This window comes from Coregonus lavaretus (assembly GCF_964263955.1).
Source record: "Coregonus lavaretus genome assembly, chromosome: 7".
In the NCBI taxonomy this organism is placed as follows: Eukaryota; Metazoa; Chordata; class Actinopteri; order Salmoniformes; family Salmonidae; genus Coregonus; species Coregonus lavaretus.
Genome location: NC_139994.1, coordinates 46,243,887 through 46,263,451, shown reverse-complemented (window position 1 = coordinate 46,263,451; position 19,565 = coordinate 46,243,887). Strand labels below are relative to the sequence as shown.

The window sequence follows — 19,565 nt, the reverse complement described above, 5'->3', positions numbered from 1 at the left end:
ATGTAACATACAGGGAGGAGAAGAGATTGAGTATGCTTTTTATAGCAGTGGGAAGTCGTTCTACGCGAATACAGAGCCTGAGTACAGAATCAGTCCTGCAAAGAATGGTCTATATACCTGTGAAGGTCTTCAGAAACTCAATGGCTTAAAACACTCCCAGACAAGTAATGCTATACAATTGATCATGTTAGGTAAGTCTGTTTTTCTTGGGATTGCAAGAGAACGAGACAAAATAGTGAGAAAAATACAAAGGGATGAGGTCAAATAGCAGACAGTGAAATCAATGATGGAACTAAACTATAGTTTGATTTTGGGGTAAGGTACAATACCATGATAACAAAATGGGTAAAAATGTTAAACTAAAATAATTTAATTAAAGAACAAACATTTTAATTGTGTCATCTCCTTCATAACAGATCAACCCCAAGCTGTCCTGAGTGTCTCTCCTCAGTGGCTGAACCCTGGAGACTCAGTTACTCTGAGCTGTGGGGTTAAAGAGTCATCTACAGGCTGGAGGTTCTTCTGGTACCGAACTGTTCCCTACAGAGCTGGGTTACCCTCCCTATTGGACAAGTCCTACTCTGTAGAGCCTCTATCTGGCAACTCCTACACTCTGATCCCTGCTGGTCCTAATCACACAGGAGGATATGTGTGTAGAGCTGGGAGAGGAGACCCAGTCTATCACACACTCTACAGTGAACCTCAGTTTCTCTGGTCAGGAGGTAACTAACTGCATTGAAACTGCATTGAATCATATTGAAGTCATCCTCATGTGTATGTACAGTATAACTAGGTTTGAGTCTGTCTCTCTTTGTTTTAGACCTGCATCCTTCAGTGTCTCTCAGAATAAGACCCAACAGAACTCAACACTTTACATCAAAGTCTCTCTCACTAAGCTGTGAGGAGAAGGGGAACTCTACTGGATGGAGACTGAAGAGATACAGAGAGAGAGGAGTGGAGTCAGGGTGTGGCTCTAACTGGGGATCAATAGCAGGGTCCACATGTACCATCAGGTTCACACTTGAAAAGGACAGTGGAGTGTACTGGTGTGTGTCTGGATCAGGAGAGTACAGTAATGCTGTCAACATCACAGTGGCTGGTACGTCTATTGTATAACATTCACTAACCTTTTTTACATTTCAATGTTCAATTCTGAAACTGAATGAATGTATCTCATATAAAATACAAGCTCATAAGACGTTAATATATTGTGTGTGATTACTCCTGATTTACAGTTTTATTTATATATTATGTTACACAGCTGGTGCTGTGATCCTGGAGAGCCCTGCCTATCCCATGACTGAGGGAGACTCTGTGACTCTGCTCTGTACAAATAGAAATCAGGAAACAAACCCAAACCCCAAGGTTGATTTCTACAAAGATGGAGAACTCATCAGGAATGAGACCACAGGAGAGATGACCATCCCTGTAGTATCCAAGTCAGATGAAGGCTTCTATAAGTGTAAATCTACTGAAGGAGAATCACCAGAGAGCTGGGTGACAGTGAGAGGTGAGAAAATAATTATGATCACATTTCATTTGTATAATATCTGTGGTCATCAGTGATTTGTAGTGTTAAAAAGCATACTGTAGGTTTGGAGTTGCAAGCTCAGGCTGGTCATCTGATCTCAAGTTAGATGTCAAATATATAATGTATCTACAGAATTGTTTCACTTTGTCCACTACTTTATTTATTTTCTATAACTACCTCAGAGTCTGATGGTGATTTGCTGTTCTCTCTCCAGGCGTAACTCCTGGACCCTCTACATTAGTCCTAGTAGTAGTGGTTGTGGGCCTGGTTGTTGCTGGTGTTCTACTGGCCATTCTGTTGGTACTGCTGTGTCGATATAAAAACGCCAAATGTGAGACTTTCATAATTTCTCATTTTAGGAGAAAAATTTCAAATTCAAAACTTCAAAACAGATACCACCTGATATAACAGTATGCATTTCTCATTACAGGTTCCTGTTGCAACAGGACATTCTCGTGAGTACACCTGTCTTTCAACTATGTTCCTTTTCATACAGTAAAATATCATCTGTGTGTTTCATGAGTATCTCTCTCCGTGTAGGCCCCCCCAGCCCCAGAGCACCAACCTGGACCCCCAACAGGACCAAGGATCTACCAAGGGCCGGGTTCCTGATGCTGGGTATACACGTCTGCAGCATGGTCAGTCTCTCAGCCCAGAACACTGTCACTCTCCTCTCTCTGTAACCTCACACACTGACTTTTCACCATCCACTTTGTATACAACATGTTACCGTACTCTATGTCCCAAGGCAAGCTGAGGGAAAACCGACCAATTAATCTTGCTTTCTCTTCTTTGACCAACAGGTGGCGCTAACATCTACGATAAAATCACTCTCTCAGACAACAATGACAATGGTACTGTTTACTCTATGTTAGGTTTAGCATGAATACAGTATAGAGTTGTTGTTGTAGTTGTTCTTCATATGTTTAATATGACTAGCATACTAAGACTAAGTAGAGATATTAGTGTATTACCTGTATGTTTCAGATGCTGCTGCTGCTACTGCTGGACCAAGTGATGTGATGTACGCCCAGATTCAACTCAAAAAGTTGGACAAGAAAAAAAAAAGTAATTCTTAACTGTCACAGAAATTAATACAAACTGTAGCAGTTTTTTTTTTTATCATCAAAGATGTTATACAAACTTACATATTCTCTCTTCCTCCTCAGAAATGACAGCTGATCTAAAATATTATTCTGAGGTCAAGACAGGGAAGGCTACAGGTAAGACCCATTCTACAGGTTGGTAGTCAGTGAAATCTAAATGTGGGATTTTTGAATTTCGATGAAAATGCAGAATATGCAATAAGCTAACTCCTTCATTTGTTGACTGGAAATGTAATGAGGTTGACTTTAAACAGAAGGTCAAAGCCAAGAAGAAGAACGGTCAGACTAGACATCCCTCCTTCCATATTCCCCCTATCATAACCTCACACCTCTTTGACCCCTTATTGACTAGCTGTATATTATTATGTATATAACTGTTCTATTATTCTGATGTTTATCCTCACCCCTTACAGAAACAGAAACCCCACCTGAGGCAGATTCGGTCTATTCTCAAGTGAAGCCAGTCACAGCCCCAGGTAAGACTAATAGCCATATGCTATTGATACTTAATATGATACTAATATGGAACTAATGCTCTGATATCAAAGTATAATGTATCTATTTAAAGTATGTAAGAGTTTGTTTGACTGCATGTCCTAGACAACTTTGTGTGGTGATATGTTGCAGGACCTTGAGGGAGGAAGGAAGGGACACACCATCAGAGGAGGAGCAGAAGGAACACAGGAACATGGATTATGCACGCACAATTCACACATTACAAACACACACACACAGACTCAAACACAAACACACACACACACACACACAATAACACCTTGTACTTATTTTATTTACCAACAGATATATTGAATTTAAGCATGGTTTAATTGTGTATTACTGTAACAACTTTGTTTAATTATATGGTGTAATGATGATGGATCTTATCTGCAGCTACAGCAATTTTATCTACTTTGATTTGTGGATTATTATTTTTTTTATTCATAGAGGTTTTTCTCCTTGAGATAAAACCTATTTTTCAAGAGAGACCTGGTCCAACAGCAGCAGGGGAAACAGTTTCAGACAAAACAACTTACATACACTAACACGACAATGAACAAAACTATAGACACACATACAGTAAAACAATTACATATTACGTAAATAAACATAATAAATAAGTGTCATAACTAAAAAAGCAGCTGTTTTAAAGACAATCACACTCTTCTATGATATTTGTTTAAACTCCACCAACGTGACTAGATCATACCATTTTAAAATGTTCAGGAGAGAATTCCAGGACCACGGAGCTGAGTAACTAAAACTATTTCTACAATGACCTGTTCTAATTCTTGGTACTGTTAAAGCAAATGAGAATGGGACCGTAATTGATATTATTTACTGACCTGATTAAAAAGGAACAGAGATAAAGTGTCATTTTACCCAATATGGCCTTATACAGTGCCTTGCAAAAGTATTCATCCCCCTTGGTGTTTTTCCTATTTTGTTGCATTACAACCTGTAATTTAAATGGATTTTTATTTGGATTTCATGTAATGGACATACACAAAATAGTCAAAATTGGTGAAGTGAAATGAAAAAAATAACTTCAAAATATTATAGTAAAAATAAATAACGCAAAAGTGGTGCGTGCATATGTATTCACCCCTTTTGCTATGAAGCCCCTAAATAAGATCTGGTGCAACCAATTACCTTCAGAAGTCACATAATTAGTTAAATAAAGTCCACCTGTCTGCAATCTAAGTGTCACATGATCTGTCACATGATCTCAGTATATATACACCTGTTCTGAAAGGCCCCAGATTCTGCAACACCACTAAGCAAGGGGCACCATCAAGCAAGTGGCACCATGAAGACCAAGGAGCTCTCCAAACAGGTCAGGAACAAAGTTGTGGAGAAGTACAGATCAGGGTTCGGTTATAAGAAAATATCAGAAACTTTGAACAACCAACGGAGCACCATTAAATCTATTATTAAACAATGGAAAGAATATGGCACCACAACAAACCTGCCAAGAGAGGGCCACCCACCAAAACTCACGGACCAGGCAAGGAAGGCATTAACCAGAGAGGCAACAAAGACACCAAAGATAACCCTGAAGGAGCTGCAAAGCTCCACAGTGGAGATTGGAGTATCTGTCAATAGGACCACTAAGCAGTACACTACACAGAGCTGGGCTTTACGGAAGAGTGGCCAGAAAAAAGCCATTGCTTCAAGAAAAAAATAAGCAAACACGTTTGGTGTTTGCCAAAATGCATGTGGGAGACTCCCCAATTATATGGAAGAAGGTACTCTGGTCAGATGAGACTAAAATTGAGCTTTTTGGCCATCAAGGAAAACGCTATGTCTGGCGCAAAACCAACACCTCTCATCACCCCGAGAACACCATCCCCACAGTGAAGCATGGTGGTGGCAGCATCATGCTGTGGGGATGTTTTTCATCGGCAGGGACTGGGAAACTGGACAGAATTGAAGGAATGATGGATGGTGCTAAATACAGGGAAATTCTTGAGGGAAACCTGTTTCAGTCTTACAGAGGTTTGAGACTGGGACGGAGGTTCACCTTCCAGCAGGACAATGACCCTAAGCATACTGCTAAAGCAAGACTCGAGTGGTTTAAGGGGAAACATTTAAATGTCTTGGACTGGAGCAGTTTTGCCTTGAAGAATGGGCAATAATCCCAGTAGCTAGATGTGCCAAGTTTATAGAGACATACCCCAAGAGACTTGCAGCTGTAATTGCTGCAAAAGTTGGCTCTACAATGTTTAGTAGTGGTTTCATTGCAGCAATTCGACCATGAAGGCCTGATTCACACAGTCCCCTCTGAACAGTTGATGTTGAGATGTGTCTGTGACTTGAACTCTGTGAAGCATTTATTTGGGCTGCAATTTATGAGGCTGGTAACTCTAATGAACTTATCCTCTGCAGCAGAGGTAACTCTGGGTCTTCCATTCCTGTGGCCGTCCTCATGAGAGCCAGTTTCATCATAGCGCTTGATGGTTTTTGCAACTGCACTTGAAATTTTCCGGATCGACTGACCTTCATGTCTTAAAGTAATGATGGACTGTCGTTTCTCTTTGCTTATTTGAGCTGTTCTTGCCATAATGTGGACTTGGTCTTTTACCAAATAGGGCTATCTTCTGTATACCACCCCTACCTTGTCACAACACAACTGATTGGCTCAAAGGCATTAAGAAGGAAAGAAATTCGACAAATGAACTTTTAAGAAGGCACACCTGTTAATTGAAATGCATTCCAGGTGACTACCTCATGAAGCTGGTTGAGAGAATGCCAAGAGTGTGCAAAGTTGTCATCAAGGCAAATGGTGGCTATTTGAAGAATCTCAAATACATTTTGATTTGTTTAACACTTTTTATGGTTACTACATCATTCCATATGTGTTATTGGATAGTTTTGATGTCTTCACTGTTATTCTACAATGCAAAAAATAGTAAAAAATAAAGAAAAACCCTTGAATGAGTAGGTGTGTCCAAACTTTTGACTGGTGCTGTATATACCAATTGAATCTTGAAGAATATAACATAAATGCCTCAAGAGCAAAGTTCAAATGTCGTACCCCATCAGCTGAAGGCCCATTGAGATTTTCAGAATGACTTTTTGGGGAAGAGAGTGCCTGAAAATAACAGTCCTTCTCTGTTTTATGATGTCATATACACTCTGCAAGAGTTCTGAGGAGCTGGTCATTACTGGTACTGTGTATCACTTCCTCTTTAATATTGAAATGTGGACATGCACATGTCTATGATGGCAAAGGGGTCTTCCAAGTAAGCAAAGGTCAGACTCAGGCTCATGAGCCAGGGTGTGGTATTTACATGGAAACACTATTGAATATTTCCATTACTGTGTTGAATTCCAAGTAGTAACCTACGTATGTATGCATGATTACCAGTTCTCCCATATTGCCTCCTCATCCTAAAGATAGGTCATGACGATTAATGACATTAGTGGTGTATGACTCTGACTGCTATTTTCAGTGTCCCTGCATGGTCTGGAAGGTCACTGTTCCAGTTAGGGGGTTTCTGTGTCTGTGTTTATGTCTATGTGGTCAGACAGACAGCCAGCAGCCAGGTCATTGTCACTGCTCCTGAGAAACAGAAACTGGAAATGACATCACCACAAGATGTTACCTGAAACGTAGACGGGGGGTCTTTGTCAGTATCCTGGGACCCACTACCTTCTGAAAAAGTTGGCAGGTGTTTCATGTCCCCTCAGCCACACTTTCTCTCTTTCTCACTCTTTCTCTCCTCCCCCGAACCCTCTCTCTCCCTCTATATTTCTCTGCAACTTTGAGTGGTCTGCTCATAAAGTAACAAAGCTACCGGTATCTGTGAAACATCATGACCATTAACCACACAACCAGCAGCAGCTAGGAAACACACGCTCCAAAACCACCACCATCATACTGATCAATACATTGATATTTTGCTTTATTACTGTGTGATAACACCTATATAATACCTATATTCAGCAACATATCATGATGTATTGATTCTGCAGTTTTGAATGAGTGCCAATGGTGTGGTTGGGTCAGCAGCTGTTGCAGTGCTTCTAGAACGCAACATATCTTATGACCCTGTGCTAGATGCACGTCATTCATTACATTTAAGGCAATATGGGACTGTATGGAATGATTGTTTCTATTACATAATAAGATACACTGCAGGACTAGGATAACTGCAGTTATGCCCTAAATACCACACTTCATTGAGCTGTAACTTTATTTTGTCTTAATTCATGACAGAGGTTTTGTTGTGTAAGGATATATAATACCTTATTTCAGACTGACATGTATTTATAATGTCGCCCATGCAGTATATGATGCATTGGTGGTGAGTAATTACACAGTAACCACAGTGTGATTTGTACTTGTGAGCTGAGGGGTTATCAGATCCACCCCCACTTCTCTTTTCCTGCATCTCATCCTGTTCTGCTGAATGTGGTGGAGGAGTGGACTTTAATGAAGTAAAATAGGAGTGGGGGACTCCGTGGAGCTGCTGGCAGGCTTAGAGAGGGGACATTTAAAATCATTGCAGTGGAAGTATAGAGGAAAGGATATTGTAGAATTCAACTCAGAAGGTGTATATTCACCTGGATCCCAGTTCGAGGGGAGACTAAAGATGAACAACAAAACTTCTGATTCTGAGATCTCTCTCTCTCTCGACAGAGACAATGAGATGTACGGGGACGCCCAGCAGATTCACTTCTCTCTCTCAGCAGCAGAGGGAGACATCAGTGTAACGTGCAACGCCTCCAACCTAGTCAGTTGTAAAACTGCCTCTGCAACAGTAAAGTGTGGTAATGACACAACCATCCAAGGTACTTGGATATCATAATAATCCCTTCCGTACACTTTTCAGTCTGCTTATACGCTTATGCAGTCAAATATATTAATTTTGAGGGCCTTCCTCTGACACCGCCTGGTATAGAGGTCCTGGATGTCAGGAAGCTTGGCCCCAGTGATGTACTGGGCCGTACGCACTACCATCTGTAGTGCCTTGCGGTCGGAGGCCGAGCAGTTGCCATACCAGGCGGTGATGCAACTAGTCAGGATGCTCTCGATGGTGCAGCTGTAGAACTTTTTGAGGATCTGAGGGCCCATACCAAATCTTTTCAGTCTCCTGAGGGGGAATAGGGTTTGTTGTGCCCTCTTCACGACTGTCTTGGTGTGTTTGGACCATGATAGTTCGTTGGTGATGTGGACACCAAGGAACTTGAAGCTCTCAACCTGTTCCACTACAGCCCCGTCGATGAGAATGGGGGCGTGCTCAGTCCTCTTTTTTTCCCTGTAGTCCACAATCATCTCCTTTGTCTTGGTCACGTTGAGGGAGAGGTTGTTATCCTGGCACCACACAGCCAGGTCTCTTACCTCCTCCCCATCGGCTGTCTTATCGTTGTCTGTGTTCAGGCCTACCACTGTTGTGTTGTCGGCAAACTTAATGATGGTGTTGGAGTCGTGCCTGGCCATGCAGTAATGGGTGAACAGGGAGTACAGGAGGGGACTGAGCACGCACCCCTGATGGGCCCCCGTGTTGAGGATCAGCGTGGCAGATGTGTTGTTACCTACCCTTTTTTTCCTCATTTTGTCTGTCATAGTTGACGTGTACCTATGATGAAAATTACAGGCCTCTCTCATCTTTTTAAGTGGGAGAACTTGCACAATTGGTGGCTGACTAAATACTTTTTTTCCCCACTGTACCCAAAGATAATTGCAGCTGTAATTGCTATAAAAGGTGGCTCTACAAAGCATTGACTTTGGGGGGGGGGGGGGGGTGAATAATTATGCATGCTCAAGTTTTCTGTTTTGTTGTCTTATTTCTTGTTTGTTTCACAAGAAAAAATATTTTGCATCTTCAAAGTGGTAGGCATGTTGTGTAAATCAAATGATACAAACCCCCCAAAAAACAATTTTAATTCCAGGTTGTAAGGCATCAAAATAGGAAAAATGCCAAGGGGAGTGAATACTTTCGCAAGCCACGGTATATATGTGATATTTCATTTAATTTGTAATAAATTTGCAAACATTTCTAAAAACCAGTTTTTGCTTTGTCATTATGGGGGGGGGGGGGTGTTTTAAATCCATTTTAGAATAAGGCTGTAACGTAACAAAAAAGTGGAAAAAGTCAAGGGGTCTGAATACTTTCCGAATGCACTGTAGGTGTCATAACCAGCCGTAAAGCGGTTATGATTGTGTCATAATGGGTTATGACCGTGTCATAATGTGTTATGACGCTGGATGTCAAGTAAAGTGTTACCGTACCTTCTATACCATGGATTGCTGCATGTTGTGAAAATGCATATTATTATTGTGATGCATAATTGCCATGGTACTTTTGTAAAATCTAGTCAATTAGCATTATGGGTAATGTAGTCATTCTACAGATTCAAAATGGACCTACAATTCATTACATCAAATGCATTATGACAGCATGATCTCCCCTTGCAACGTTGCCATTCCCCCCCAAAAAAAAAAAAAAAAAATATATATATATATATATATACAAAACACAGCAACATATTAACTGTACAGCCGGATGTAGAGTGATGTGCACATCCTGCACATTCCCCTCTTCTTACATAAGATCTCTTTGTCCTAATTTAATTGCTTTATCAATTTTCATCCTGGTTTCTTCCTTTGTGGATGGTTTTCATATGCGTCAGCAGGCTAGACTTTTGAGTGAAGCTTTTCCCACAGTCACCACAGCTAAATGGTTTCTCTCCTGTGTGAGTCAATTTATGCATGTTTAGGTGTTGCTTGAGATTGAAGCTCTTCCCACAGTCACAACAGCTAAATGTTTTCTCTCCTGTGTGAGTGAGTTTATGCTTCCTTAGGTTCCCCTTCAAATTGAAGCTTTTCCCGCAGTCACCACAGCTAAATGGTTTATCTCCTGTGTGAGTCAGTTTATGCTTCCTTAGGTTCCCCTTCAAATTGAAGCTTTTCCCACAGTCACCACAGCTAAATGGTTTCTCTCCTGTGTGAGTACGTATATGTTCAGATAGGGTCCACTTCTGATTGAAGCCTTTCCCACAGTCACTACAGCTAAATCGTTTCTCTCCTGTGTGAGTAAATATATGCTTCTTAAGGGACCCCTTCTGACTAAAGCCTTTTCCACAGACACCACAGCTAAATGGTTTCTTTTCTGCGTCAGTCAGTATATGCACGGTTAAGTGTTCTTTGAGATTGAAGCTCTTCCCAGAGTCAACACAGCTAAATGGTTTCTCTTCTGTGTTAATCATCATGTGCTTGGACAGATCTCCTTTCAGTTTGAAGGTCTTGCCACAAACAGGACAGGTGCAGGGTTTCCCACTGTGACAGAGTTGGACATGGGCCTTCAGTTTACAGGTGGAGTTGTAGTGTGTATTGCAGAAGCAGCATTCACTGGGTCTCTTCTTGGGGAGAGTAACATGCCTCTGCAGGTCAGCTTTCAGAGAAAACGTTTCACCACAGTCACAGCAGCGGTGAGTTTTTCTAGACGTGGTGATGGGTTTGGAATAGTGTTCCCCCAATGGTGGGCTGCTGTCAAGTCCTACTGGGTCGCGGCTTATGACTGAGCAGTGGCTGGAGTCATTGTTTTGATTATCTGGAGGGCCACAGGGATTGTCGAGACCCTTTAGGTGGGTCACAGTGCCAAAAGGTTTAGGATCCACTGGTTTAGAGTCACTCTCTCTGTTCTCCATAGTCTGGTTTTGGGGAAGAGTCAAGGACCAAAGTGGGTCCTCCTGATCACATTCACTTTTCACACAGAAAGGAGTGAATTTAAACTCTATGATATCAGCCTCCAGCCTTTGAAGCTGCTCTTCCTCCAGACTGGTGCCGAGTTCCTCCTGTTCCTCTTTAATCTGTGTGTGCTCTAGGTCCTCCTGCCCCAGACTGAGACTCCACTCCTGCTCACAGTGCTGCTGCTCAGGGGGAACCTCCTCTTCAGAAACTACGGGAGAGAGCTGCAGGGAGTCTGGAGCGAAGAAAAGAAGGAACAGAGGTTATCTATATAACACAGAATGAAATAGTATACTTGAATCATAGATCTCTATAATCTATACAGCCTTTAGACATACCTGAGTACACCTAGCTACACTAAACATACACAAATAGTATGTGGTATATTATAAGGTGCTAATTGAGCAAAATACAAGTTATCTGAACACAAGTGTGACGTGTAGAGAGTATTTTTTTATGTTTTGGTCAAATATCACAACTTAATTCAGCATATTGGTTATGAAATTGGACATTTAAAACCAGGGTTTTGATACTGAGCAATACATCAAAAATCCATGACAACAGGAAGCAGCAACAGTATGTTATCATTTTCAACTTATGTTTTGGGAATATACACTGCTCAAAAAAATAAAGGGAACACTTAAACAACACAATGTAACTCCAAGTCAATCACACTTCTGTGAAATCAAACTGTCCACTTAGGAAGCAACACTGATTGACAATACATTTCACATGCTGTTGTGCAAATGGAATAGACAACAGGTGGAAATGATAGGCAATTAGCAAGACACCCCCAATAAAGAAGTGGTTCTGCAGGTGGTGACCACAGACCACTTCTCAGTTCCTATGCTTCCTGGCTGATGTTTTGGTCACTTTTGAATGCTGCCGGTGCTTTCACTCTAGTGGTAGCATGAGACAGAGTCTACAACCCACACAAGTGGCTCAGGTAGTGCAGCTCATCCAGGATGGCACATCAATGCGAGCTGTGGCAAGAAGGTTTGCTGTGTCTGTCAGCGCATGGAGGCGCTACCAGGAGACAGGCCAGTACATCAGGAGACGTGGAGGAGGCCTTAGGAGGGCAACAACCCAGCAGCAGGACCGCTACCTCCGCCTTTGTGCAAGGAGGAGCAGGAGGAGCACTGCCAGAGCCCTGCAAAATGACCTCCAGCAGGCCACAAATGTGCATGTGTCTGCTCAAACGGTCAGAAACAGACTCCATGAGGGTGGTATGAGGGCCTGACGTCCACAGGTGGGGGTTGTGCTTACAGCCCAACACCGTGCAGGACGTTTGGCATTTGCCATCCTCCAGCATGACCGGTTTGGCGGTGGGTCAGTCATGGTGTGGGGTGGCATTTCTTTGGGGGGCCGCACAGCCCTCCATGTGCTCGCCAGAGGTAGCCTGACTGCCATTAGGTACCGAGATGAGATCCTCAGACTCCTTGTGAGACCATATGCTGGTGCGGTTGGCCCTGGGTTCCTCCTAATGCAAGACAATGCTAGACCTCATGTGGCTGGAGTGTGTCAGCAGTTCCTGCAAGAGGAAGACATTGATGCTATGGACTGGCCTGCCCGTTCCCCAGACCTGAATCCAATTGAGCACATCTGGGACATCATGTCTCACTCCATCCACCAACGCCACGTTGCACCACAGACTGTCCAGGAGTTGGCGGATGCTTTAGTCCAGGTCTGGGAGGAGATCCCTCAGGAGACCATCCGCCACCTCATCAGGAGCATGCCCAGGCGTTGTAGGGAGGTCATACAGGCACGTGGAGGCCACACACACTACTGAGCCTCATTTTGACTTGTTTTAAGGACATTACATCAAAGTTGGATCAGCCTGTAGTGTGGTTTTCCACTTTAATTTTGAGGGTGACTCCAAATCCAGACCTCCATGGGTTGATAAATTTGATTTCCATTGATCATTTTTGTGTGATTTGGTTGTCAGCACATTCAACTATGTAAAGAAAAAAGTATTTAATAAGATTATTTCATTTATTCAGATCTAGGATGTGTTGTTTAAGTGTTCCCTTTATTTTTTTGAGCAGTGTAAATTGTACTTTTAAGACAATTTTTCAACAGAGATCTACTTAAATCAGGTAAAAACTGCCGAATGAGCCCCAAAAAGTGCTATGATTTATTGATTATTTATATTAGTTAATCATGAAAATGCGTTTGGCCTGCCTAGCTAATTGGCAGTGTTGGGGAGTAGTGAACTACATGTAGTTTAAAGGCCCAATGCAGCTGTTTTTAAATAAATATCAAATCATTTCTGGGTAACAATTAGGTATCTTACTGTAATAGTTTTCCATTAAAATGGCCAAAATTGCTCTTAAACAAAAATGTGGCTAGGACTGTCTGGGAGTGGTCTGAATGGGGAGGGGGAAACTTAAAAATAGCTGTTATTGGCAGAGAGGTTTGGAACCCTCTTTATTATCGGTCTATAAACCAATTTACCACCTGGTGATATCACCAGGCAAGCCAAAACTCCCACCCATGCAAACAGGCCGATTAGAAGGTCCTGTGTAGATTGTATTTTCAACCAGCAAGTATCAGGAATTAACAATGATCACATTTTTTCACACTATTACAGCGTTCGCTTCATCAGCTGTTGTACAATATGATACAAAACAGGAAAAACTAAATTTTGACTGTACCGGGCCTTTAACAAGTCATTTACATTTACATTTTTTTATTTTTCATACCCCCCGTGGGAAGCGAACCCACAACCCTGGCGTTGCAAACGCCATGCTCTACCAACTGAGCTACATCCCCGCCGGCCATTCCCTCCCCTACCCTGGATGACGCTGGGCCAATTGTGCGCCGCCCCATGGGTCTCCCGGTCGCGGCCGGCTACGACAGAGCCTGGATTCGAACCAGGATCTGTCGTACCTACCTGCCTTAGACCACTGCGCCACTCGGGACTCATTTAATTACATTTTGCAGTATCTTGGTGGTAATTTAACTAAATTAAAATCTTGGTAGTGTTTTCAGAAGTTAAACACTTTTTTGCCATGTAGAGGTGTTGCTAACTACTGGAACTTGCTTTTTCAGTATCAGACCTACTTAATCCTCACTTGAAGTAGTTTTTGTTTTTAATAGGCAAAATTACACATTCTGTTCTTGCAATAGGTAGTCTATGTCATTTCAGATTTAGATATGATAATTTATCTCTAAGTAGTTTGTGAACTACTTTTTAAAAGTAACTTGAGTTAAAAGTCAAATGCAGACGTTTTTACCTCAACATCAAATAATTTCTGGGTGACATTAAGTACCTTACTGTGATTTGTTTTAAATGAAAATGGTAAAAAATAAAAATAATACACTATATATACAAAAGTATGTGGACACCCCTTCAAATTAGTGGATTTGGTTATTTCAACCACACCTGTTGCTGACAGGTGTATAAAATAGAGCACACAGCCATGCAATCTCCATAGACAAACATTGGCAGTAGAATGGCCTTACTGAAGAGCTCAGTGACTTTCAACTTCGCACTGTCATAGGATGCCACCTTTCCAACAAGTCAGTTCATCAAATTTCTGCCCTGCTAGAGCTGCCCTGGTCAACTGTAAGTGCTGTTATTGTGAAGTGGAAATGTCTAGGAGCAACAACGGCTCAGCAGCGAAGTGGTAGGACACACAAGCTCACAGAATGGGAGTGCCGAGTGCTGAAGAGCTTCATGAAATGGGTTTCCATGGCCGATCAGCCGCACACAAGCCTAAGATCACCATGCGCAATGCCAAGCGTCGGCTGGAGTGGTGTAAAGCTTGCCGCCATTGGACTCTGGAGCAGTGGAAACGCGTTCTCTGGAGTAATGAATCACCCTTCAACATCTGGCAGTCCAACTGACGAATCTGAGTTTGGCGGATGCCAAGAGAACACTACCTGCCCCAATGCATAGTGCCAAGTGTAAAGTTTGGTGGAGGAGGAATAATGGTCTGGGGCTGTTTTTCATGGTTCTGGCTAGGCCCCATAGTTGCATTGAAGGGAAATCTTAACACTAAAGCATACAATGACATTCTAGACGATTCTGTGCTTCCAACTTTGTGGCAGCAGTTTGGGGAAGGCCCTTTCCTTTTTCAGCATGACACTGCCCCCGTGCACAAAGCGAGGTCCATACAGAAATGGTTTGTCAAGATCAGTGTGGAAGAACTTGACTGGCCTGCACAGAGCCTTGACCTCAACCCTATTGAACACCTTTGGGATTAATTGGAATGCCGACTGTGAGCCAGGCCTAATCGCCCAACATCAGTGCCCGACCTCAATAATGCTCTTGTGGTTGAATGGAAGTCCCCACAGAAATTTTCCAACATCTAGTGGAAAGCCTTCCCAGAATAGTGGAGGCTGTTATAGCAGCAAAGGGGGAACCAACTCCATATTAATGCCCATGATTTTGGAATGAGAAGTTCAACGAGCAGGTGTCCACATACTTTTGGTGAAAGAGCAATTTCTAAATTTTTGATAGGACTGTCTGGGAGTGTTCTGAGTGGGGTTGGGAATACTGAAAACTAGCTTTTATAGCTGCGAAGAGACAGAATCACTAGATCATTTATTCTGGTATTGCCCCTATGTAGCTTGTTTCTGGTCACAGGTTCATGAATGGCTGAAAAATCACACCACTCACCTAAAACTAACCATACAAATAGCACTGTTGGGAGATTAGGAAAACCATAGTCAATCAACAAAAAATAACTCTTCAGTAAAAATATTAATCTTTGACTTACAATCTGTAGATACTATGCAATTACAACGGTTCAGAATTTATGTGAAACAACATAGCACAGTTGAAAAATAAATGGCACATGGAAATCATAAGAGGGTGGTCTACAGAAATACGTGGGGTGGGCTGAGGGTAGCTGAGGGGTAAGATTAAAAGCTCATGATTTATAATAGTTATGACTAAAAACACTATATCACGTTTACCTGATATGTTTAAGTACTATCTATCCAGATGTCAGAGTTGGGCTCAATTCGAATTAAAGGCAGTCAATTCAGGAAATATATTTTTTTTTAAATTCAGAAATGTAAATAAATTTGAAATAAATAGCTTCTACTTGTCAGTTTATTAAGAAGGAATTGAAAATCATTTGTAATTTTAGTTTATTTTCTGAATTGACTGCCTTCAATTTGAATTGAGCCCTATCCTGATGTATAACAAATAACTATATTTTTGCTGTGTAAAAAAAGTGCCATGTATGTCAAATGTGTGTATTATGTACAAAAAAAAGAGGCTGTAAAAACAAAGTTATTTGTCTTCTGATCACAAAAATTGGCTAAAAAAACTAAAAGTAGCTGTTATTGGCAGAGAAGTTTGGAACTCTTTCTTATTGGTCTATTAACTAATTTACCGCCTGGTGATGTCACCAGGTAGGCCAAAACTCCATCCCACCGAAACGGGATGAAATGTCAGGCTCTTTTCAAACAGCTCTTACACTAAAAGGGCATTATCATAATTTTCACAATTTCACAGCATTATTCCAACCTCATAGTGTGGAAATATAAAATACAGGAAAATCACGTTTTTGACTGCACTAGGCCTTCAAGTAAACTATATTTTCTTAAGGGTGGCTTTCACGTAGCTTAACTTCCTTAAGTGTGAAGTACCTTCACAGTATACCTATTAAGTGTACCTACTAAGTGCACCAAAATCGAAGTTTAGACATTTCTAACATATACTGCCCTAATTTTTGTAGGAGAAGTACATATAAAATGACAGATTAATCTCTCGTGAAGTTTCATGACTTTACTTACACATTTTTTTTTTTTATAAGATAAAATATTTCATAAAATATGTGAAAAGTCCAGACTAGGCTTAATGGGTACCAAGTGTACCCTTTAAGCCCATGCATGGGTGTTCCAAATAAGCCAACCTCTTAAATAATCAATTTGAATTCATTTCCAAATGTTCAAAAATTACAAACTGACATTTCTTATGTAAAATTATATACTGAACAAAAATAAAAACTCAACATGTAAAGTGTTGGTCCCATGTTTCATAAGCTGAAATAAACGATCCCAGAAATTTTCCATATGCACAAGAAGCGTATTTCTCTCAAATGTTGTGCACAAATTTGTTTACATCCCTGTTAGTGAACATTTCTCATTTGCCAAGATATTCCATCCACCTGACAGGTGTGGCATAGCAAGAAGCTGATTAAACAGCATGATCATTACACAGGTGCACCTTGTGCTGGGGACAATAAAAGGCCACTCTAAAATGTGCAGTTTTGTCACACAACACAATGTCACAGATGTCTCAAGATTTGAGGGAGTGTGCAATTGGCATGCTGACTGCAGGAATGTCCACCAGAGCTGTTACCGGAAAATGTAATGTTCATTTCTCTCGTTTTAGAGAATTTGGTAGTAAGTCCAACCGGCCTCACAACCGCAGACCACGTGTAACCACGCCAGCCCAGGACCTCCACATCCAGCTTCTTCAACTGCGGGATCGTCTGAGACCAGCCACCCGGACAGCTGATGAAACTGTGGGTTTGCACATCCGAAGAATTTCTGCACAAACTGTCAGAAACCATCTCAGGGAATCTCATCCGTGTGCTCGTCATCCTCACCAGGGTCTTGACCTGACTGCAGTTCACCATCATAACCGACTTCTGTGTGTATGGTGTCTCGTGGGCGAGCAGTTTGCTGATGTCAACATTGTGAACACAGTGCCCCATGGTGGCGGTGGGGTTATGGTATGGGCAGGCATAAGCTACTGACAATGAACACAATTGCATTTTATCAATGGCAATTTGAATGCACAGAGATACCGTGATGAGATCCTGAGGCCCATTGTCGTGCCATTTATCCGTCGCCATCACCTCATGTTTCAGCATGATAATGCACGGCCCCATGTTGCAAGGATCTGTACACAATTCCTGGAAGCTGAAAATGTCCCAGTTCTTCCATGGCCTACATTCTCATCAGACATGTCACCCATTGAGCATGTTTGGGGATGCTCTGGATCGACAACTACGACAGCGTGTTCCAGTTCCCGCAAATATCCAGCAACATTGCACAGCCATTGAAGAGTTGGTCAACATTCCACAGGCCACCATCAACAGCCTGATCAACTCTATGTGAAGGAGATGTGTTGCACTGCATGAGGCAAATTGTGGTCACACCAGATACTGACTGGTTTTCTGATCCACGCCCCTACCTTTTTATTTTAAAGGTATCTGTGACAAACATACGCATATCTGTATTCCCAGTAATGTGAAATCCATAGATTAGGGCCAAATTAATTTATTTCAATTGACTGATTACCTTATATTAACTGTAACTCAGTAAAATCTTTGAAATTGTTACATGTTGCGTTTATATTTTGGTTCAGTATACATACGAACCTATACATGTTATCTTCGGTGTGATCCGCAGCAGTCTCCGTAGCCGATCATTCTCCTCCTGGTACACAACTACCGTTTTCTCAACTGCCCCGAAAATCTCCACAGCAGTAGCCATTAAACGCTCATTCAAAAACACACGCAACAACTCTAGTTTAGACATTTTCTATCAAATTAGTGTTGGGTAGCAAATTCAATTGAGTCAGTTGGTATTTCTTTACTCCACACAATGAACGTTCAAAATCAAAACAAATTCGTCTCAAATCCTACTTCCGTGTTATACTCAAGGATTTTTAGAAGATACCTTAGTTCTAATGCGTGGCAAGTCCAGAAACGCATAACAGCGCCGCCAGCTGGTTGGGGGTTTGCTACTGTGCAAGGTAGCCATCCTACAACGAGTAAAGGGAAACGATGACTACATAAAAATAAAAAAAACATTAGACAAACAGTGGTTCTAGCTCCCCTATGGGGCTCCGCTCCACTCATAGAACTGGAGTTACACTCCGGTAACTAATCGTTATCATAAGTACGGGATGATCTGGGAGAATCAATTACTTCTCAGGAGTCGATTGTATATCAATACTCCATAAAATAATACATCTATATCATGAATTAGCAGAATTAGGTGAAAATGCATGAGAAATAGTATTTGACAAATGGAAGGAGATCTATTCTGGAAAGTATATATTTAATGTATCAACAATAACATCAGTCTGACCATTCATTCTCCACAGCTAAATGGTTTCTCTCCTGTGTGAGTTAGTTTGTGCTTCCTTAGGTAACCTTTGAAACTGAAGCTTTTCCCACAGTCCCCACAGATGAATAATTTATCTCCTGTGTGAGTCAGTTTGTGCAGAGTTTGGGTCTTTAGGGTCTGTCTGCCTTAGCCCAGGAACATACTCTTAATGAGTATAGGTGAGCCTACCATTACTCCCTAAGGTCCAAGGACCTTATATGTTATTTTTCAGAGGTAGACGGGCTCTGGCAGCCAAAACAGCCAAATACTCCATCTAAATGTGAATTGATTCTCCATTGCAATACAGTTCTAGAAACATAAAGCCCTTTACTTTCATTTCACATAAAAATAATTTTGCAACTGCAAAATGTCCCCTAGAGTCGTTTTCCGCGCCACAGCGGAAATCTAAATAGCATAATCAAAAAATCCTAATGAAACTCTGTCAATTTAAGATAGAGATATATTTTTTGTTGTTGTTGCATTGGATGTGTCTCAATCCACCGCATCCGTCTTTGTCGCACTTCCACATCTGCATGTGAAAGGTGATAGAGCTAGAGCGGTATTTGTCAGACCATGAGACATCCTGAAAATCGGTCTTCTCACAAAATCATCTGTAGCATCTGAACTATTATAACCCCTCTATGGAACGATGAGA

The 19,565-nt window shown here is 41.6% G+C and overlaps 2 protein-coding genes across 2 annotated transcripts; one reads left to right on the top strand and one right to left on the bottom strand.

Moving 5' to 3' along the window:
* The first annotated feature begins 216 nt into the window (after window positions 1-216).
* LOC311132831 (uncharacterized protein) lies at window positions 217-3,412 on the top strand. The gene is made up of 11 exons (XM_084166183.1): window positions 217-722; window positions 821-1,099; window positions 1,262-1,510; window positions 1,746-1,862; window positions 1,962-1,986; window positions 2,072-2,169; window positions 2,335-2,385; window positions 2,519-2,599; window positions 2,701-2,754; window positions 3,051-3,113; window positions 3,265-3,412. Exons 3-11 carry the CDS (start codon window positions 1,297-1,299, stop codon window positions 3,270-3,272), a joined length of 711 nt encoding a protein of 236 aa, XP_084022309.1. The 5' UTR covers window positions 217-722; window positions 821-1,099; window positions 1,262-1,296; the 3' UTR covers window positions 3,273-3,412.
* Window positions 3,413-9,628: 6,216 nt separating this feature from the next.
* LOC311132826 (uncharacterized protein) lies at window positions 9,629-18,455 on the bottom strand. Its single transcript, XM_084166177.1, has 2 exons — window positions 18,178-18,455; window positions 9,629-11,066 (listed from the first exon to the last, which is right to left on the bottom strand). The coding sequence occupies exons 1-2, from the start codon at window positions 18,335-18,337 to the stop codon at window positions 9,724-9,726; spliced, it is 1,503 nt and encodes a 500-aa protein (XP_084022303.1). The 5' UTR covers window positions 18,338-18,455; the 3' UTR covers window positions 9,629-9,723.
* Between the last annotated feature and the right edge of the window lie 1,110 nt (window positions 18,456-19,565).